Source organism: Magnolia sinica, chromosome 9 (genome assembly GCF_029962835.1).
Source record: "Magnolia sinica isolate HGM2019 chromosome 9, MsV1, whole genome shotgun sequence".
Classification (NCBI taxonomy): Eukaryota; Viridiplantae; Streptophyta; class Magnoliopsida; order Magnoliales; family Magnoliaceae; genus Magnolia; species Magnolia sinica.
Window position 1 is genome coordinate 13,803,681 of NC_080581.1, and position 24,015 is coordinate 13,827,695.

At 39.6% G+C, this 24,015-nt stretch overlaps 1 protein-coding gene across 1 annotated transcript in view; it reads right to left on the reverse strand.

Moving 5' to 3' along the window:
* The window catches only part of LOC131256943 (serine carboxypeptidase 24), a 30,594-nt gene extending 14,644 nt beyond the window's left edge, over window positions 1-15,950 (reverse strand). Inside the window, exons 1-4 of the mRNA XM_058258059.1 lie at window positions 15,618-15,950; window positions 1,010-1,117; window positions 493-588; window positions 304-396 (exon numbers count right to left, since the gene is read on the reverse strand). Coding sequence (XP_058114042.1) covers window positions 304-396; window positions 493-588; window positions 1,010-1,117; window positions 15,618-15,894 — 574 coding nt within the window. The 5' untranslated portion in view covers window positions 15,895-15,950. The remainder of the gene's footprint in view (window positions 1-303; window positions 397-492; window positions 589-1,009; window positions 1,118-15,617) is intronic.
* Window positions 15,951-24,015: the final 8,065 nt, after the last annotated feature.

A 24,015-nucleotide genomic window follows, 5' to 3' on the forward strand; every position in this document is an offset into this window, starting at 1 on the left:
TCTGCACATGATGTATATATTCAAGAGATCCAGACCGTTCATCTATTAGATCACTCCTTGGATGTGGCATAACCAAAAATAACGCCTTAAGTCAGAATTCTATCAGATCACAAAATGAACGGTTAGCAAAATGTCCAACCAACCATCGGCATTCAACGGGACTCTCCAATAAATGGCTAGGACCATCTAACTGGTGTAATTTTATTCTATGGCCTATCAAAGCTAAGTACAATGGACCAATAATCAAGATCTTATACACTTGTGCCACGTGTGAGGAGATCGAGTTCATGGAAATCTATATACCTGCATAACTCTCCCCAGAAATGTAGAAAGCTCTGTATTTGTATTGTGGAAACCTTGAAAACCATCTTATTAGAAAATTTAGAGCGTCCTGAGCTGTTTAAAAAATACAAATTCATTTAAAGTAATTAATAAAAGAAAAAAAAATCAAATTTTTATTTAAAAAATACAGTGATTTTTAATGAAATTTACCCGTCCGTTTATCGCCGGAATCTTTAAGATCTGAGCTTGTGTTTGTGTATGAAAATCCAACGCCGGCCGGCGATTCTAGAAATAAAATATTAGCCTCTGCAAAAAAAGAAAATTTAAAAATAATCAATATTAAAAAAAAAAAATCCTAAAATGTGCATGGATGTGTGTTACACATGCAAGTACGGTTGGATCCATCCACGTATCTGCACTTGGGACTGTCCAAATTGGGAGCCTGATTGCTGGGGATTCAAAACCAAGCAACCATACTGATCGGACGGTTCAGATTATCTGATCATTTCCTCTTGTATGTTGATCATCGTCCATTTCTTTTAAGCGTCCAATTGCGGTCGACCAATTAGATGGTAATTATCTACCAATAAATGCAACTTTTCAGCCATGTCCCATCTATGGTGGGACCCACAATGTGGATGGTATGGATCAATATACAAATGCCACGTGTACGGTGGAAAGAAGGAAAGGCAACCAAGGAAGTAGGCCAAAAGATAAATGAATGTACCTTTATTCCACGAGTACTTATTGAGATAAAGAGAAGAACCGGTTCGGTTGACCCGGAACGGTCCGATTTCCTCCGTAGCGCCATATGCGATGGATGAACAACCCGGGCCTGCATCCGATATTTCGGTAGATATATGAGTATCGCCATTAGAACTGTGTGGGGCCCACTTGTGATGTGAATATGGAATCCAGACCGTGCGTCTGATGCATCTCCTAATGTTAACAATGCTTAACAAAAATCATCCTATTAAAAATTTCAGGTGGGGCACACCAATGTAAAATCACAATAAAAACATATGCATTCAATTGTTAATGGCTCACCTGAATTTTTGTAATGGCTTGAACTTGGGTCCGACCATTCATACTGGTGGGAGACACCTGATGACTGGGTTGGATGACTTATAAACAACAAGTTGGACTCCCACATTCCATCTGGAAGTTTCTATGGTGGGAGTCCCCCTCCTCAATGTCTTCCATTGTTTTCTTTGGTGTGACCCAGCTGAGCTTTGGATCAGACTGATTTTTGGAATATAGGTTAAATTCAGGCTAACTAATATAATGGACCGTTTGGATGGCACCCAAATTGCGATGAGACACACAGCTCGAATTGATTAGTAGATGCCACACGTCCGGACGACTGTATCATTCCCGTTTTCATCCTCCTTTGTGGAAGCACAAAGATATACCTGTACCCGGGTGGGCCATAGAGATCTCCTTGATAAATCCACTTCGTCCATCTGTTTTTAAAGATAATAGGACAGGATTCTAAAAATCAGGTAGATCCAAAACTCAGGTGGGCCGCATCAAATAAAAAAGTGGGAACGGAAATGTCCACTGTTGAAACTTTCCTGGAGCTGACCTCGACGTTTTTATACCATCCAAACCGTTAATAAGATTATTATCACTCAGATAAACTGTAGTCACAAATAGCATCCCGATACAAAACTAATTTCACCCCCAGCCGTCCAATCCCCACTGTTTCGTGTGGTATGGCCCACATGAGTTTTGGATCTGCCTAATTTTAGACTTATGTCCTACTGTGGTCTTTAAAAACAGATGGACGGAGTAGATTTGTCACGGAAATCTATGTGGGCCTCACACAGCTCCGGGCACACGAACATATGTGTGCCCGGGGTCACAGGCAATCTACTTCCTTGCGTGACTTTCGTAGGCAGAAAGGGGCCGTAAATTTCGCTGACATGGACAGGACGACTTCATTTAAAACTGATCCACACCGTCCATCAGGTGTACCACACTGACATTGGAATTGGGAACACAAATGAAGCAGATTCAAAGCTCTAAACCGTGGGAAACACTTGAGATGGGAAGTCGCACCATTAAAATCTTCTAAATTGCATGGGGCTTATCATAATATTTATATGCCATCCAATCCACTCATCTGATGCAAAACACCAGTATTAATGGTTTCTCTAAAAATTAGGATATTTAAAAATCATATATTACACACCAAGTAAATTTAGAAGTTTTAGCCATGAATTTACACGGTTCCCTATGGTGTGAACCACATAAGTTTTTCATCCTACCTAATTTTAGGATCTATGATGGAAATCGTTTAGGACATCTGATGAACGTGCTGGATCTGGTGCATGTTTGTCCTACGCGCGATTGAGACCCTACGCGTGCCTACTCAAATCAGGACATCGCAGTTCAAAAGCGAATCGGTTTGCTGATGCATCCCGACGTACTGCAATACGATACATCGCGACCTTATATTGCAAACCTCACCTTGTCCGGTGGATAGAAAACGCTCTCCCTTGAATTATTTTAACCCCTGAGTTGATTTGTACTATTGAAACCTTCTCAAGCCCCACATTAATGTTTATTGGTAGAATATGGATCTTCTGCTTGCCACAGGTAAGAAAAATCTTACTTTCATCATTGCAATTGTCTAAGTCATCATTGAAATTGTCAGCATTGCTACATTAAATGCAGCGTGTGATGATGAGTTTAATTAAATTACGACAAGTAAGATTTTCTTACTTATGTCAAGCAGAGGATTTAAATTCTTATTTGTAATCCATGAGGGCCTGTTTGGCTAGACGGATCCATGGGATGGATCTTAAGGTAATGACTAATGATGGTGGTGTCATTGGATTGGTTTAAGATCCATGCGATTGCTATATCTCGGAACAAGTTCACTGAGTCTGTTTGGCACGTCCGGCATATCCCGGGATTTTACCTTCAAATCCCTTTCAATCCGTCCAACCAAATACGCCCCAAGCACGATTGAATGAGATTAGGACGAATGAGATCAATTTTAAGGTAATGATGATGATGTGAGTTGATTGGTTTAAGATCCATGAGTTTGCTATATCTCGGGACAAGTTCATCGGGCCTGTTTAGCTCGTTTGGCATATCCCAAGATTTTACTATCCCATCCCTCCTAATCCCTCTTAATCTGCCTTGCCAAACAGGCCCTAAGATCACACAGACATGTTTTCATGGATTTAAGAATTTTTCAATGATAGACTATCTAATCCTACTATTTTCTATGGTATGGTCCACTTTAAGTTTTGGGTGTCTTTATTTTTGGGATTATTTCCTAAAATTATATAGTAAAATAGATGGACAAAATGAATAAAATACCTAAATCATGGTAGCCCCACACAATTTAAGTCCATAGAGATTTTCAACATGCAATCTACTTCTTTCAACTTCATTCAAAACATCTGTAACCTCCAAGCAGCTTTTAACTGTGGGCATTTAATCACAATTATTTTTGTGTGGTATGGTCCACTTAGATTTGTATCCATCTATTTTTTTTTTGAGTTTGCATCTTAAAATGAGCCGTAAAAACAGACACGCAGCTTGCATAAAACACGTACATCTTAGTGGGGGACAATGTCAGATGAACGGTGTGTATTGTCAGAAAACAACCTAAATCCAACGGCTAAAGACCAGAGGTATCTCTTTACTTCTAGCAAGCCTTAAAGGATAAAAGGACGAAAATGCCATGCAATGCTTTTGTGAAAGCTACGTTACGAGTATTTTGGACATTGCAATAGAATATTCTCCACTGCTACGTATAAAAGTTACTGCGGTTCACGTGGTGGATCAGATTGTAATAACCAGATGTTTTTTAATTACATTACGAAAATGCCCTTTGTACTGGTGCTGGCCCACTAATTTGTGAGACTGTTTCGACCATCCATTGGATGCACTTGTGTATTGATTAACAACCGTCCAAACGATGGGCTGGCTCTTAGATGGATTGTAGCCCAAAAGGAGAGTAGACTTACCTCCTTATAGCAAACCATATACATACAATATAGAATGTGTATTTTCAGTTCTTAAGAGATAGTTTAATTTCCAATGTAACCTAATTTGGGAGAAAATCTAGAAATGATAGAAATCTAAGCTTACCATTTCATTTAGAAGGAGAAAGGAATTAAAAAAAACTCAAAACTATTTTAAGACATAGGTGTTATTTGATAAATTGAAAAATAAGCTTTGAAAATTAAGTTTAATGCTAAAGTTTTAAAGTTCTGAATTATAATTTTAAAATAATTTTAAGAATATGTTAGTCAAAAGTGAAAAGAAATTTGATTGCTCCACCAATTTCAATAACTTTAACATCAAATGAGAGGAAGGAGTTGAAAAAAGATCCATATTTCAGTGAAAATGAGCTTAAGCACTAAATAAGTTCAATTTGTTAAAAGATTTAAAATCATATAAAATCACATAAAATAAAATTTATTAAACGACTCCTTCAGTAATACTTCAAGGCATGATTAATCTAGCTAGTCGACTCCATGGCTTAGTGGTAGACAGAATCTATTTCAACATCATGATCATGGAACCGAGTGCTCATATGGTGTGGGTGTGTGTGTGAGTGTAGGGCGTGGGTGTGTGCAAGAACGAAGAAGTAAAACCTAGTCAACTCAACTTGAAGGATATATTCATAAAAAATTCAACCTAAATCACCAAGATTAAATCCATTACCAATGTTTTGATCATTGTTTTAAAACTTGTTTAGTCCACTCAAAACTCGTTGAGTCAATTGATCACCAAGATTAAATCCATACTTGATTAAGCCATGTTTGGATCATTGTTCTAAAACTTACTAAGTCTACTCAAAACTCGCCGAGTCAATTAACTCAGCCAAATTTTGAGTCGAGTGGTTGTTAAACTCCAAACTGGGTTTGACTTGACCACAACTTGTGAAGACTAGCAAGTCAACATGACCACTTAGTTGAATCAACGTTACTCAATGAGGCGCAGTAAAAACATTAATAAAATTGGAGGGAAAGGGAGAGAATTGAGTCTTCAACTCTCTATTTTTTTTTTTTTTTCCAAAAGGGGAGGGGTTTACCTTGTTAGTACACACTCCACTGTTAGCCACCCCCACTAGGGAATTGATACCAAGACCTTGGTGTTGAAGCCAGGGTATCTTCACTCAATTTATTTTATATTACTTATAAAAAGCACATCCATGTTAAATATAAAATACTGCTACTAATATTTTTAGATTATAATTATTAAATACCAATTCAATTCACGTCTATTACGAAATATCAATTTAATTATTAAATTATATTAATTAGTAAATTATAATTATTAAGTACTATTACAAATATTTTTAAATTATAATTATTTAACGTCAAGTTGATTCTGATCAAGCCTTTAATTCCACCCAACCGGGTTGAATATTGAGTTGAGCTGAGCTTTTGGGATTTTAAACTATGGTTTGGGTACATATATTTCAGGAAAAAAGGAAAAAAAAATTGTAATTATTAGGTAATAGTTATTTTCATGAATATTATTTAAGTATGAATTTTGTTATCATGTTTTATTCGGATTGAAAATCTTATATATATGAGATGGTGGTTATTTAATTTATTAAGCTAAAAAGTTCAAATTAGAAGAAAAAAATGCAATGATTTTTATAATGAAATGTTTATGAATTTGACGTTTAATGCAACGTAACACAATTAAATAATGCTTTGAATTTTAGAAGTTCCAAAATGTGCTTAGTGGTGGTGAAGTGACCAAAATGCCCTTTCTCACTGCATCCATTGGGAGACACTTGTAGTGTGTGTTTGGTACGCAACTCTTCCCACAGGTGCACCCCACCAATATTATTTTCCTTTTTTCTTTTTTCTTTCTTTTCTTTTTATGAAAATATGTTCACCCCACCATGAAATCAGACTAACACAGAAATTAGGAGATCCTATCATCAGGTGGGCCACACCATAAAAACAATTGTCAGCACACCAGGTTAGATGTTATAAACAACACCATGAGGGCCCCATAATGCTCAACTTCATCGACTAGTAAAATTAGGAAAAATACACGTTAAAAGTCCATCGGCTTTAATATCTTTTGTTCAACTTAATTAAAAACTCAGACCTAGCTTGGAAGTTTTGAAATTACGGGTGAAGGGAGTGGATTAGGTGTTACCTGGGTAACACCTTATTGGGTGTTACCCTTACCTTGAGGCCCACCTTAATGATGTGTTGTGTTTATACCCATTTATGGCACACCTACATAGACCAATAAGATATCGCCATGTGTCATACTACACGCTTAATGATGATAGAATTGTACTTGCACTCGAGAATATCTTTTGATCCTTTGATGATACAACTCTAAAGGAAATTAAGTGAGGAATGACACATGGCCCTAATTTGTGTGGTGTGTAATCGAAGCGAAGTATCCAGCACACGTATAAAAGTTCCACTAAGGTAAAGATTCTATCACAAATCCAGATATGTTTGGTAAGGCCATCTTTTCCAATCCTTTCAAAATTGGATATCTTTTCAGAAACGTTTGGAACTCTCATAGTGATTATGAAGATTCGAAGATCAACTAAGCAGATTGAAAAAAATGGATTGGGTCTCGATCCAGAGTCAGCGGGACTGATTCCACCAATTCTATGGATCTTTGTGGTCATGATAGGGGATCTCTGAAAATAATTTGTGATCAAATTAGATCTAATGAGACAGAGTCCTAAAAATGAGTTTCGATATATGGAAATCACTACAACCATGCTAACAAAATATTTGAAAACAATTTTAGATTTACGGAGATCTTTTGTTGGAAGAGCATATAAAAAGGCCATGACCACAAAAGATATTGAACCAACAAGAAAATCTAGTGAGAATTTTGCCACCTCTAAAAGCTATAAAAAGAGAACACGACGTAGAGCTCTAGGCTCATTAGCTAATTGCAAATAAAATTTATCTTTGTAGTCTTTACATTTACTTTTATCTTTCCATCTTAGCATATGCCTATCCTAGTTTTAGATAATCTCATTACCATTCAACATCATCGCTACATCACGTATAGGAGTAAGATAAATATCTACAACCTTCCATTGCTAGATTGTGATTAACTGCGACTTTGCTTAGAAGATCAAACACTTTAGTCATAGCCTATTGACCATTCATCTAGATTGTTTGTGCATACAAACGGTTCATATATTTAACTTATTTATTTATTTATTTTATTCTTTAGTTATTTGATACTTTGTTGATTGTAATGAACACGAATTAGAAAAAAATAAAAATTAGCATTGATTTTATGTTCTTCTATTTTAGTATGTCCATCTTTATTTTTTTTTTGAGAAATACATTAATTATAATTATTTGTGAAAGAATAAATTCTTAAGACACAAGGTAAAAAAAATACATTATTAAAAACTACCTCCTACTCTTATATAAATTACCAAATTATTATTACAATCGATGGTTAAGAGTTCGACCGAATTAAATCATCCATCTCAATGTAGGGCACGCTGTTAAATCAAACATTAAATCAATTGCGACTCTAGCCTACTCACATTTTCCTAATACCACGCATTATTTGAATACCGACGCTGTTTACCTACTATTTGTCTGTACTGAGAAAAAATATTCAAGTGTAAATGAACTAACGTTGGGAAGCAGTAGTGATTGAATGCCCCTGATTAAAACTTCCCATGCCCCACCCTAAGCAGTTTGTAATATGTATTTATCATCCAACCCGTTGATAAGGTCAAACAGACCTGGATGAAGAGAAAAAAAATATATCATCTTGATCCAAAATTTGTGTGGCTTACAAAAGTTTTTAACTGTCATTCACCAATTTTTCTTGTCGTGTGATCTTTTGGAGATTTGGATCTGTTTTATTTTTGGAATAGCATCCTCAAATTATTTGAAATAACGGATGGACGGTGTGGATTACAAAAAATTCATCAATCTGGGCCCCACACGGTCAGAGTAACACCTGCTACGGGGTTACTCGGGTTACACCTAATCTGCCCACACGGGTGAAGAAGAGAATTTTCTTTTGTAATGGAGATGGAAGGGTATTTTCGTACTTTCACAAGAGCAACGTACAGAGACAAGAGAACGACCCGGACGACCGGACAGAATGTCAAATCGCTTTTGGTGCATAGGGTCGTCAGACGCTCTACCAGACTACCACCAAATGCACAGAGAAGACAAGCCGTTGAAAGTGATAACTTTACGAATCCCCATGCAGACGTATGGACCTTATTCCCAAAGACATGAGGTCCATCGAAAGAGTTACAGATATTGCCACCACTACCATCTGACGATCGTGACCATCCGATTGGTGGACATCAAATGGACGGTCATAAAAGGAATTCATAAATGTCCAAATCTTGGCTGGTGTCCTGTGATTAAGATCATCTGATCAGTGTAATTTTTGGAGCTGTGCCTCGTACACTGCGAGCCCTACTGTTTGGATGATCTGGTTCGATCTACGTGGATGCATTGAAGAGTCACAACCGTTTAAGAAATATTGAAAGAAGCACATAGAGTTTGTCCTTTTGGATATCTTTCTTCAACTAGGCAGGTAAGACATTCATTCATTGTAATCTGGACCGTCAAATCATTAGCCGAGCCATTGATGGAGCATAGGACAAAGTTCAGACAAACGGTCAAATTTGCAGCACCGACAATTTCGTTCCGATGGAGAGGTTAGGATTAGGTGGGATGGAATTTCATACAGTCCCATGGAATTGCATTTCGTCCATGTAAGATTTTCAGGGCCCGTGTGGTCGGGCGAATCCCATAGGATTAGGAGGGACGGGATGGATTTTAAGATAATGATGGTGGTGTGGTTTAAAATTCATGGGATTGCTATATATTCCGGGACAAATTCATTGGGTCTGCTTGGCACGCCCACAATATCTTAGGATTTTACCTTCCAATCCGGCCAACCGAGGGATGCGATGAATTTTAAGATAATGATGGTGATGTCAGTGGATTGATTTAAGATACATGGACAAGTTCCCTGGGTCTGCTTGGCATGCCCGGCATATCTTAGGATCTTACCTTCCAATCCGTCCAACCAAGGGATGCGATCAATTTTAAGTTAATGATGGTGATGTCAATGGATTGATTTAAGATCCATGAGATTGCTTATATTCCGCACAAGTTCACCAGGTCTTTGGCTTGTCATGCATATCCTGGGATATTGCGTTCCCATCCCTCCTAATACCATGGGATCAGTCCGGCCAAATAGGCCCTCATGGATTTTGAAATCCACTACACATGTAGGCCCTACATTGATGGATGCATTTATATATGCCGTTCGTCCACATGCACTGTTTATACATGACATCTTTGTTATGTATGTGTACAAGTGAATAACATCTGTTTTGAATTTGATATCTTGATTACAATTTCATGATCCACCAAACATGATTACGCTTAATCTATGCTTTTCGGTAGCAAAATTTTTATCCCAAACATGGGATTGGATGGCTGCAATACCATAGAATTTTTGGACATGCAATTATTGTGCAACAATATGCTAATCCCAATTATTGTGCAACAATATGTTAATCCCATCTAATACAATTCAATACCATTCAATTATGCGGACCAAACACGCCCCAATTGGATGGAGAGTGTCATTCAATCCATGTGATCTCTAGGTGAAGCTCTAGAAAAATTGTCATTTAGGGCTTGTTTGGCCGGGCGGATTGAAAGGGATTGGATGATATTAGAAGGGATTGGAAGTTAAATCCCGGGATTGGCTGGGCGTGCCAAACAGACTAGGTGATCTGATCTCGGATATAGCAATCCCATGGATCTTAAGACAATCCACTAACAACACCATCATTACCTTTAAATCCCATCCAATCCACCCTAATCCATTCAATTTTGCCTGGAGATGTTTGGTTCGAGGGATTGGAATGAATGGGAAGGTTTAATCCTGGGATTGGCCGAGCATGCCAAACAGACTCGATATAACAATCCCGAGATATAGCAATCCCCATGGATCTTAAGGGGGCATTTGACGCATGTAATTAGCCGGGCTTAGGTAGGACGGAATTGCATTTGGTAAAGAATAGAAAAGCTTGGAAGTAGATTAGATGAAATCGCATTGGTCCCATGCTAATTTCACTCAATGTTAGCTAGGTCCCATCATGATGTGTGGGCTATATCCACACCCTCCACTCATTTTTTGAGATCATTTTAAAGCATGGGCCAAAAAATCAGGTAGATCTAAAGCTCAAGTGGACCCTACCATAGAAAGTAATGGGAATTGAATACTTACCATTGAAAACTTCTTTGGAGCTACAAAAGTTTTAAATCTACCTCAATTCAATGTACCACCGTGTTACCAACCGAGCATGGAATTAAGCTTATCCCATGGTAAAAGGGAACTATCCCTGGGTAATAATTATGTTTATTGAATACCGTACCACTTAATCCTTCCCAATGCCATGCCCCAATCCACTAACAACACCAAATCCATGCCATCCACCCTAATACTATTCAATCCCTTCTAATCCACCCGGCCAAACACGCCCTTAAAGTTTGAACGGTCTGGATTGGCACGATTGTGGCTCCAGTTGGACGGAGGACGAAACACAACACAAAAGGTGGTGATAAAGAACCCTACAAAATGAGCTCTGAAATTTGGACGGTCTGGATTGGCATTAGTATACTTCAATTGTACGGAAGATAAGATATAACAATACAGAAGATGATGACCTCTGAAATATAGACGGTCTGGATTGACAGGAGTATACTCTAATTGTATGGAAGATAAGACACGAAACAAACTCAAAAGCAGGTGGTAAACTATCAAAACCTTTTGTCCGCGTTTTTCGGCTCTTTCCTTTTGTGGTACCGAAACCATCATCTCTCTGTCTACGCGTGCTTCAAAGTCGGCCATTCAAGTCAAAACGGGTGACGTGTAACGTAGAGTTGGCAGAATCAGATTATGGTAGAAACATCTCTCCACTGTACACGTGGCAGATAAATTTATAATTTCTGACCGTTCATTGATTTTCTCTTACTTCGGATCTATAAATAGCTCAAACTATATATATTTATAAAGATCCTAGACGTCTGATAGGTGGCCATGAAAGCGACGGTAGTAAACGAAAATAGCTAACGGCTGAAATTTCAGCATAGAAAGCCGAAGAAACGAATGCATATCATTGTCTGATAAATGAGATTTTTGTACCATAAAGCATCCATCAGGAGATCTACTAGATGAACGGCCTTGATTGATATATAACATTGCCACGTGGACAAGGCACATCATCTTTTGCTCTGGACAAACTGTAAAGATCAGACGCTGTAAAGTTCTGGACTATTTATTTTACTTTTTAGAACTTTTTTGATAAAAGAATGTTCGTATCTGATCCTACGGTCAACCAAGGAGTTTATGGCCCACCATTTGGATGGATAGCTTTACCACACACCCCCAATATGCCATACGTGTGAGATCCAGGCCGTTCGTTAGGTAGACCCCACTTGGGACGTGCCAGTGGTCATTTTTTGGCCTACAAGTCAAAACCGGTAGGCCCAGCTGATGAACGGCCTCGATCTTCCTCACTTCAGCTAAGGCCTAAGAGCCAACCGATGAGTGAACATGAGGACTATGAATGTGTAGAGTCCTGATGCTCCCTATCTGTGCACGTGGGCCTACGGTTTCACGATCCTGACCGTTGATTGATGCTCTCTACTGTGGATGCGAATATCCCAAGATCCTTCAAGAAGGGAATAATCATGGCCGTTCGAATATGCGGAAAGGGGAGCCGATAAGGTGTTACCCGGAGAACATTGTAGTGGGTGTTTCCCAGATCGTGGGGCCCACATTGATGTATATGTTATATATCCACGCCGTCCATCAGTTTTTAAAGATCATTTTAGGGGATGATTCGAAAATGTAAGCAGATACGAATCTCAAGTGGACCACACCATAGGAAACAATGGTCATTGAAGGCTCACAATTAAAAACTTCCTAGGGTCTACTGTGATATGTATTTTCCATCCACCCTATTGATAAGGTCAAACAGTTTTGGATGGAGGGAAAACACTAATATCAGGCTGATCCAAAACTTTTTATGGTCCACAAGAAGTTTTTAATGGTCAATCACCACTATTTCTTGTGGTGTGGTCCACTTGAGATTTGTATGGGTTTGAATTTTGGATTATACCTTAAAATGAGCTGGAAAGAAATGATAGACGGCATGGATATACAATATATAGATAAAGGTGGGCCCCACGGTCAGGAAAACACCCACTGCGTTGTTATCTGGGTAACACCTGATCCAACCGTCCACAAGAAAAACTGGGATCCACCGTGAAGTATGAGTTCCATCCAACCGTCCATTAGATGAGTCCCCAATGGTCCTCTATTCCAAAATCCATCCTGATACATAAGTTAGGTGGGCCACATCACAAGGAGCAATGGTGGCAACTGGCAAGTGTGGAGGGGCACGCCCCACCGTAAAAACTTGGAGATGGAATGTACGGTCCACCATGTATGCATATGTCATCCAACCCATCCATCGGGTTCTCTCCATCAGATGAAGGGACATAGATGAAAATCAAGCCGTTAAAAATTTCAGATGGATCGAAACAAGTGAGTATATAGGTTCGAGGCATGATTGGACGTTGCTGGCTATGGTGCCCCACCTATGCTCTTTATAGGGTTGACTGTTAGGATGTACGGTTCCCATGAGGAGTCCCACCAGATGCATGTTTGGATTCGACATGCATCCCGAGTGGGCCCCACACAGCTCAAAGCATGTGATCAGCTCCCTTCAAGAAAGAAAGATTTTATACATTCGATCTCTGTCCGTTTTGGGCAAGCACCAATTTTTATTTTTTATTTTTTCTTCTCTTTAACTGGCTGAAAGGCTCCATCCTTCTTAGTCTAGGATCAACGGTCTGGATCACCCAAAACATGGGCCCCACGTAGGGAAATATCCTCCCATAATTCCCTAACAAACCGACCTCTTTGAAAATCCAGCTATCCACCTGACAAGATACGACCTTCCATTGAAATGATGGGCCCCATGGACTCATGCACGAATTACCACCGAAATAGGTGGGTCCCACAGCTTCATAATAGTACGGAACCAGACATATCTCTTACACAAAAGAACGGTGGTCCATCACACCATTTAATTAGGGGGTCCCATCCTCCCATCGGTAGAACCAACAGAGATGACGTACGGAATAGGTCCCAACCGTAAAAAAAAGAAAAAAAAAAGAAAAGAAAAAGATGTGGGGGCCATGTTTCCTGACAGACCAAATGATTCAGTGATCTTGCACACTACCTAAACGCGGCCCACGTCAAGGACTCGAAGTGGATTGACTGTAGATGTTCCTGACAAATCCACTCCGTCCATCTGTTTTGAAAGAGTACAGTAGAACAGGATTCTAAAATTCAGGAAGATCCAAAACTCATGTGGGCCATACCACCCGAAACAGTGGGGATTGAACGCTGGGGGTGACAGAAGCTTTGTACGAGGATGATATTTGTTCCTACAATTTATAGGAGTGGTAATTACCCTATGAACGGTTTGGATAGCATATAAACATCTTGTTCAGCTCCGGGAAGGTTCAACGGTGGATCTTTCTATTCCCATTGTTTCGTTGGTGTGGCCCACCTGAGTATGGATCTACATAATTATTGCAAACATGTCTTATTAAGGTCTTTCAAAACATATGGACGGAGTGGATTTGTCACGGGAATCTCTGCGGGCCCCACACAGCCCCGGGCACAGGTATATCTCCGCTTCCACTCAAAGAGTGGGCGGCGCTACTTAATGACACGTGCATTGAATGTGGTCGCGGGGTGAAAGGGTGGGTATCTTGGTCATTTTCATCAGAGTAAACTTTGATACCCTGGTAGAGGATGATGGATGATACGCAGGCACTTAGAAATTACTTTAAAATAGCGTATTTTCGTAGAATTAACTCAAATCAAACAGCCCAAATTATGGGTCCCATTCTAGATGTATCAAGAACAAAAAAATAAAAATAATAAAATAAAATAAAATTACAAAGCTAAAATTAATCAATCATGTGATTATCAGATTAGTGGACATTAATTCGACGGTTAAAAATGAAAAGCATTCAATGACTCTATTTCAGCAAAACAGATGTTCACGAATCATAGTTTAGGACCATTCAAGAAATTTGGCTTTGGGTATGTAAATTAAAAGACAGTAGATTTCCACGCATACAATTTCTAAAGCATGTGTATCAAGCGTCATACCCCGCCAGAGTATCAAATAAGCCTACATTTTTATTTTATTTAAAATAAATAAATAAACTAGGGTGAGTTTCCTCATGATTTTGCAATCAATGCCATTTCCAAATGAAAAGATAGACATTTCCTGTACCGAGGAAAAATAAAAAGGAAAATCTGTCTCCTTTGATCTTTCATCCGTCCTTTTTAACGGCTGGGAGAGGAAGTTTGTGAATTTTCGGGTATAAAGTGGTACACTGAAATGCGTACACTTCAGTACTTCATTATCGTCCTTTAATGTGGTTTTTTTGTAGTCCCTCATCTGATATAATTCATGTTACGTTGTTTTCAAAGAACCCAAATCCAAGAGTGAGAGAGAGAGAGAGAATCTTTCAAAGTGCTATTTCATGTTTTATGGTGGTTTTTAAAGAACCCAAGTAGATTAGAGAAAGTATGGTGTTTTTAGAGAACCTAAATTCATTTTAGAGAAATTAAAGAGAAAGATTTTCAACTTCTATTTCATGTTTTGTGGTGTTTTCAAAGAACCCAAGTTCATTAGAGAAAGAGAGATTATTTCAACTTCCGTTTCATGTTTTATGGTGATTTCAAAGGACCAGATCCATTATAGAGAGAGAGAAGAAAGTCATGTAACTGCTATTTCATGATTTTTAGTCTTTGCAAAGAACCCAAATCCATGAGAGAGAGAGAGAGAGAGAGAGAGAGAGAGAGAGAGAGATCGTACAAACTGGAGTCTCTGTAGGTTTTGGGTTAGTGCTAGAAACTTACATTTGACTTATCAAGCACTCTAATCAACATGCACTGGCACACGTGTACGACATCCAGACCGTTCATAAGTGGGCCCTTCCTGGATGTGCCATACCCAAAAAGAGAAATTATCCTATCATACACTTTTATTGTTTTTTTTTTAAAAAATTATTAATTATATCTCCCTCTCCTGAATAGTCAAAAGTCCTACAACTAGTCTCCCTTTTCTCTACATTACTTTCCAAGGAAACCAACTCCACAACATTGCCAAAAGAAAGGCTAAAACATGATAAGCATATAAGATAAAGTACTAACAACCCTAATCAAGAAAATAAGAAGAAAACAAAGCGAGGAAAATGAATACTAACCACCATTTAGCCAAAGCACAAGAGGCTTTCTACTTGAATCAATGGAAGCTTCTGTCAACCAGTAGAAGAGAGCTCTACCATGTTCTTCGTTGACGGTAACGTAGCCGGAGAACTGGGAGAATTTTACAATTGGCTGCCCAGGGAGGGAGACAATACGATCTAGCGCTTGCTGATTCAATGCACCCTCAATGGTACTAACCAAAGAGAAGAAGAAGAAGCTGAAGAAGAAGAAGAAAGAGAAGGAGAAGTAGCCTCTCTTTCTTTGGGTTGTAGCCATTGCACCCCCTCTCTCCCTCCCTCCTCTCTCTCTCTCTCTCTCTCTCTCTCTCTCTCTCTCTCTCTCTCTCTAATTTATGTGGGTGATTTTAATTCACATGAATGGCTAATACAGAAGGCCAATTATAGGGTTGGGAAGGGCTTTCAAGTCTAATGTTGACACATTACTATATCTTGCAGTATGGTAGCTATGTGGACCTCCTTTCTAGAAGAGAGAGAGAGAGAGAGAGAGAGAGAGAGAGAGTAGGTGGGCCCACACGGCCATTAAAACCTGCATCACAACAGGGTTAGCAACCCAAAAGGCAGGACCATAAATGCATGGCAACTCCCTCCTTTTCTCTCACTCATGGCAACTCTCTCTCTCTCTCTCGTGGTCCCGCGAGAGAGATGGAAGGCTGGTTCTTGAATTCTGGATTCCATTACTGGTTAAAAGACTAGGGGATATGTGATGGTGGGCCTCCAAACCACCACCCACATCCTTATCACCATCAATTTTTTGGGTGTCTCCATACGATTATTCTAATGCCAATAAAGAGAAGTTAGCTCACACATTTCATTTTTTTAATTTGATTTTTATTAGCTCTTAGCTTTCCCTTCTCCCCGAATCCTTGATTGAGGCAGGTGAGATTTTTGTCCACTTTTAGACATAAAATGTCAACCATAACCTTACCTAAAACATCCTTAATAAAACCCACCTTTTCCCTTTCCCCACCTTCTAACCAACTATATCTTGGTCCACACACATGTTCATGGATATGTGTGAGCTCCACCCTACATGTCATCATCATCATCTCTAAGCCTTATCACAATTAATTGGGGTCACCGTCTCCATGATCATACATGTATGTATTTTTATTACAGGGGTGTCAAGGGGCCAAGATCGAGTCTGCTAAGATCTGATTTTTGAATTGGCCTAGCCTGTAACAATTCAAAATCCAAGCTGAGACTAAACCCAGGCTCGGCCATTGACAGCCCTATTTGTTGGTTTGAAGATAGTTATTTGATACTTTGGTAGATTGTCGTGCTTAATATGCAAGTGTTGGGGGCGTTGCACAAAAACCACACGACACACGACACCAGAATTATGGGACTCCCAAAACACCAGAATTATGGGATAATAAAACAATAAAATAAATCAAAGCATAAACCACACGACAAAAGCAATTTTTATGTGGAAAACCCTCAAAGAGGTAAAAACCACGTGACCAACTCTAGAGCAGCAATCCACTATGAAGTAGAACGTTACAACCGATCACAAGCACCCACCGCTTGGATCAAACCTTCTTCACTCATGCAGGAGTAGATAAACAATAAGAAAATAGAGAAAAACAGAGAGATCTCACCGATCACGAGGACGTAGAAGCATTGAGATGTTGATTGCACAGTAGATCACCTCTATGAGCATAACCTCCCTTCCACAAGCTTTCTCTCTCTCTCTCACACACACACACACACACACACACACACACACACCTTTGATAGACCTAAACCTTTTAGTAAACTCTTGCAAAGCTTTAGAAAACCCTCTTGCATTGTCAATACACTAGAAAAGTCCTAAGAAACTCCTATATTTAGTTTAGGAAACTCTCTTTCGCACTATTGCGAAAGCCACCTCAAAATTTCGTATCTCACACAAAATCAAACTCAAATCTACGTAACCTCGACTAGTCGAGGCAGGGCCTCTACTAGTTGAGCACTGTTCACTCGACTGGTCGAGCCAGGCCTTCGACTGGTCGAGGACCTCGAAGATTAAAACCAAAAGCTCGCTGGACTTTTAATCGAGCACCTGTAACGTCTTGGATTTTCACTGTTTTGGATTTTCTAAAATTCTTAATTTTTTTAATGTAATTAACTTATATTATCACTTACTGACCATTAGCACTCAATGTTAGTTTATACATAGGTGGTACTAGTAAAGAACCGCACAAGTCCGATTAATCAACCATAGGAAACCAACGAATCCGCCCGATCATTTGAACATTAAGTTTAGCCCCATGATTTACTCACATAGCGCCCAAATCTAACCGATCCATCGCTAACTAATCAAGATAATCATAACTAAATTAAAGATGTAACCGAAGGCAAGTCAGATAAGGCCTGGATCTTGACTAATAGAACAAATCAATCCCGTTACTGTTTTAGCCTAAAACTGACGGTTTAGAGTAATCATGACCAAATTTCCACTTTCACTAGTTATAAATATGCCACACTATAAACATAATTAATCCAAACCCTAATCATTGCCCACGAGAAATCTCAATACCTAATTTATTCTAAAAATGCCTCGATTTTCCGAACAAGCTCTAGGCCGCTCGTTAGTGGGCCATTAGTTCCAAAACTATAAAATAATGTCCTTCTTACTTGGCTCGACATCCATTGCGGGAGTCGAACCTGGGTAGTGTCCAGAACCACTCAACTTGAGCCAAAAGACGAGTGCATGAGAAGTGCAAATACCCTAAAAGAAGAAGCTAAAACTTAAGTGAATTGAATCATCCACTCTTACGTAAAGTTGAGAATTTCGGACCGTCGGTTTAAGACCAAACTTCACATGTATAGTAAGGATATTTCCTTACTCATATCCGTATTGCCGCGGCCCCGATCAACCATCGGTGACCATTGAACAAACTTCTAATTATATCTGTCGATTGACGCATCCAAATGGCGGGCCGATCATGTCCATACATAGATCATCGATAGGGCTAACTATCCTACAGTGTATATCAATATGTATGCCCTATACTGGGCCCTAGGGGTTAGAAAGACCCTCTCATAGGACTAGTATAATAAAAACCTAGCCCGGGCCATTTACACCAAATCTAGCACTATATAAGGGTTTCATTTGGGCACCCCTATCCCCATACGAATTTACCTTATAAGAAAGAAAGGGTGAAAGGGAGAAGAGAAAGAGGAGAAAAAGAGGAGAAAGAGAGAAGGAGAGCCTGAAAGCATGAGGGTTTGTACACCTTCACCCTCTCATCTCCTCTATAGTAACATTGTCCTTCATTGATGTCGATTCGGCGACGATTGAAGGTAAGTATTAAGTTATGTTTATAGGTTTAGGTCTTATGTTTAATTTTTTTTCAATTCTTACAAGCTTGTATGCTTATTTAGGTATTTCAACAATGATTTCCTAATACCCTTACCCTACGAGCGTCGTGAATCGAACGGTTTATCACAAGGTGCAGACCATTATCCTTAGGTGGCAAAGTACTAATTTTAGGATAAATTTAATAATTTTGGATGCTAGATTGATGTGCATGCATAATTTAGAATGAAACCTAGATAGGAATCTATATGATAAGTATACCCATTATGCATGAAATCATAAATTGATGTTTGATTGCTTTTCAAATTGTTTGGGCATGAGATTTATGCTGCATGTACATTTTTGCATCTGACTTTTACATGTTCTTCCTTGTTGTACGCATGATTGAATTTGCCTACACTATGTATGATGTGTGATCTTTTAATTTTTTGGTAGTCCGGCACCACAGGCACACATGTCTGATTTATGCTGTTAGGAGTAGTGCCATTCATTTTAATATCCTAAAATCTCATGTTTTGATGTATTATACGTTTTTATTCTATCTGTACTTTAAGATAAACTCTTAGCTGCGTAAAATACCATTAAACATAGCCCATTCCCTGGGTTGGTTAGGAATCTGAGATTAGTAAGGGTGGTCCTATTTGTTGGGTCGTCCTATGACTAGATCGACTGATTCATGCGGACACAAATGGGCAACAGTAGTAGGACTACATGAGTTGCTTGCACCCAATGTCGTGTGTTTCGTGCTCGCCTAAATTTGGGCGACCTAGTCCACCGACTGACTAACCGTATTTGTTAACCATGTTTGCTCATGCCTGTTGGAACCTGGAACACCTATCGCCCACTGACACCTACTGATAACAGTTAGTAAACTGATCCACAGCCTCGTGAGCCGGGCATGGTGGAATAGGACACTATGTCCGTGCTGTCAGCCTACACTGGGGTGACGAGCCTCCCCATAGTAATCTGCGAGCGATCCTGCTTCCCAGCACTCTTTACATGCTTGTAAATCGGGAGTGAGGAACCTGATGGGATCAAGGATCGTAGGGCCCTGGCCTCGCATGTTGAGGGGCCATGGCCTTACAAACGGATAAGGGCATTGATATCATTAGGTGTACTAGTTTTCTCAACCTGCTGGATGAACGGACTTAACTAAAAACTCGGCTCACATGTTCATGATCGCATTGAATTAGTTAGGTTGGCGACTCGATAGTTGAAGTCGCAATGAGGGAGTGTTGGCCATGCGCGATCATAAGACAAAGTCACTTGAGGGAGTGTTGTTGCGAGGACATACATCATACCATAATTCATGCATATGCATTAATAAGTTTATTCAGAGTTGTATGAATGTATGCTTTTTATTAAATTCATCATAGAATTGATATTTGATGTAATTTACGGCTAATGGCACCTACTGAGTTAGCTACTCACTCCCACTCTAGGACGGTGTTTTAAAACACCAACTAGACACATCATTAGATGCAGGTGAGGCAGAACTCGACGAGCTGAACGGGGTGAGCATGGATGAGGTAGAGGAGCTTCCCTGCTTCCAGACTTTCGGCGGATCCTTCTAGTTTAAGTTCAGGCTACCGTGGGGTATGAGCTAGGGCTCCAGTCACTTTGGGTCATGATGGGTGGGACTAGTTCCCTATTTAGATGATTTTGGATTTGTGGGTTGGATATTTTATTATTTAGTGGCACTTGATACTGCTTTATGACTTACTTATGCTTCATGCCCTATTAAACTTTCTATTGTTTATGAGATCATCCAAATGTAATTAAAATCTGAACCACATTAGGGCACCCATGGCACCTAAGAATTTGGGAGCCGCGCGAGTTCCTACACGACCCCTGAAAACCCTGGGTGTTACAGCACCACTCGACCGGTCGAGCGGTACTCTTGATTGGTCGAGCAGCGCGGTGATTCTATAGTTTGTGGCATCTAAACCACACCACATGTCCTCTGACCTGAGGAGGAAAACTTTCACGCCCCAAATCCATGGATAGACAGCTTCCGTGATACATCGAATTCGGCACTCGACTTCCATACACCAAGTCCCGAGTTCGGCGCATCACAAGGAAGATTTTTGACTGAATTTTTTTATATGCATATAATAATACCTGAGCATGAAGATTCATGATCAAATTACCAAGCAACACTCTCCATTATAAATCCTGATAGTTACAAGTACAATGCTTTCTAAAAGGTACACAACATCAACATTATCAAATCCACTTAGGCAAGTATGTCTTTCAAGCTAATCCAGCCCTGAAAAAATGGGAAATAGGAAGCTTAGGCAAAAAGCCTAGTGAGTACACTCGTGTGTGCAGTGTTTTCTACATGCAAGCAAGATAAATATGCCACAAAAAAATTATGTATGGTGAAAGGCGTGTAGTATGTAAAGTATGATGTCAATGCCAATGCAATGTATATGCAACATAGGAACACTCCGAGTCAATGCTACCAGCATCACTAAGTCATATTTTCATTTCTCGTATACCACAGCTATAACCGTATTACACTCATCCATAAGTACACCATCATCATCATCATCATATTGTCATGCTATAATAAGACAATATCGAAAATATTGGCAAGATCATGAGTCATACAATATCAGAGTACGCAATACAGATCAGCTATGCAAATGAGGAGTTATAAAGAGTCAAATATCAGATGCCGAGGATGCAATGCAATATACAATTCCTGATGAGTTCACGAATACCGTCAGCCTTATCTAGACCATATAAATACAGAAACACAGTAACCCAAAATGTCATATGCCACGAATGTAGTGCAATATGCGGTGTGAATGGAATGACCATGCCGGAGTGTGAAGTCGGGATGATAATACGTAGTATCACAGGCTATGGGGTCCATCACAAGGGACTTCTATCCAAACCAATCCCATACCTAAATTTAGATAGTCAGACTCAATGTGGTAAACTCCTGATCTCAGGTTAGTCGCATGCCCCAATAGAAATTCTGGCCATTACGAAGGTACATGTAACAAATAGTTGTGCACTACTAGCCCGAGTGGATAGTGAATGAATAAATGAATGAGTATGCAACTCCTGCTCAATAAGTCCACATATCAGTACTATTCATCTCTGAGATCATCACCGGGGTCTAGTACACTCTACACCAGCTTGCCGCCCCATCAAGCGCACAACTGGGTAAGTGAAAGAGACCTCATTATCCTCCTGACTAGTAGTCAGCCAATATCTATCAGGCACGTCGATAGCGGACCCATTTATGAGCTGGTCAAACTCAGCCTAGCTATGCCTACTCCTTCAAGCGGGTAAAGCCACACCCCCTCCCAACCGACCACGACATAGTGGGAGACGCGGCCTACTCGTATACGGCCCTCATGCGCTCATATATATCCACTCGATCTCGACGTTGGGGCATCCTCTAGTACCAAGAGGGTTTAGGAATTTTCACTCATGGTCATCTATGGCAGCCTGATGCTAGTAACAGATTTTCAGTGTCTCATCTAGCCATCCATGATATGCCTGTTGAGGCTACGGCTCTGATGTCGCTAGGGCATACAACACACAATGCATGAGTCATACAATCTAGTCATGCATCAATCATGTGTATACTGTGCGCTCATGTGAGACAATCTCCACCTATCAGGAGTCTCATAACAATTTGCCCAATGACATATGTAATGGTCAACCACATCTCATAATAAACATGCAGATGATGTGTATGGGCATGTACATGATGTTATGCTGTCACATACTCATAATCGGTATCGACAATCGACACCGATAATCGGCCTAACAAAGAGCCTAAGAGAAGGTCACAATGTGGACATTTAACCATCATTGCCCATCAATGTGGACATTTAACCAACATCACTCCCAAGGAGTGGCCCACATAGAGCCAAACGTATAGTGGGCCAATAGCCTGACACAATGGCCTAATGTACATCACGTTGGGCTTCACTTAAGGGCCTAATACACATCACAATGGACCAAATACACGGGCCTAATATACATCACCATGGGCCACGACCCATGGTCCTTAATATACATCATAATGGGCTACGACCCATGAGCCTCAATATACATCATAATGGGCCACATCCCATGGGCCCCATAATCATCACATCGGGCCTCGTCAAATGAGCCGCAAATACATCATATGGGCCTCGGCACATGGACCATAAACACTAATGGGCCTCATATACATCAAGTGGGCCGCACTAATGGGCCTCATATACATCAAGTGGACTGCATCAATGGGCCGCACTAATGGGGCAACCGCTTTACTTAAACTTTCACATAGTCAAGCGCCCAGTATCACAATTTCACATAGTTTAGTATGTATACGATAACTATCATGATCTACTGTCCACATTTCAAAATATTCAATCATAATCTTACACACAAATACAAGGCTACACCAATTATGATAAGTCTTATACTACAAACACTTCATACGTCACATAGTTAATAACTCATATTCGGTGTCGCATGGTTAAGGACCAAGAGCTACATTTCATCATACCATTTACGGTTTAGAGATCACATCGCATAGAATCCAGGACCTTGATAGCATTAACTTGGGTAACATAACCCTACATCACATTCGGTTTAGTGTACAACTTGGTCATACGTGATTCAAGTAGCGGTATCTATATCGATAAGCACAATCCTACATTGTTGAATGGCCATCAATGCCACTTGATTTCATACGGTTAAGTGGCCTTGTACGTATTTCACATTCATACAGTTAGATGACTACATATACTACATATTTTCCACTATTGCCTATGATTAGGTGGCTATACATACATCAAATACCTATATGATTAATGGGCTAAACAGGTATATCACACCGTCACACCACTAGAGTCTACATATTTGTTATAATTAAACATTTTTAAGGGTTTAAACACAAGTCACATGATCTTATTACTTGGGGCCGCACTCTAACCAAAGTGCCAAGTGATCAAGGGTTGTCCACAATCAGCCCATTTAAGGGATTAATCATCATTACTTCAAAAATTACTATACCAGTTTGTCATACATTTAACACATGGAGATTACAAACTCTTGTTGAAG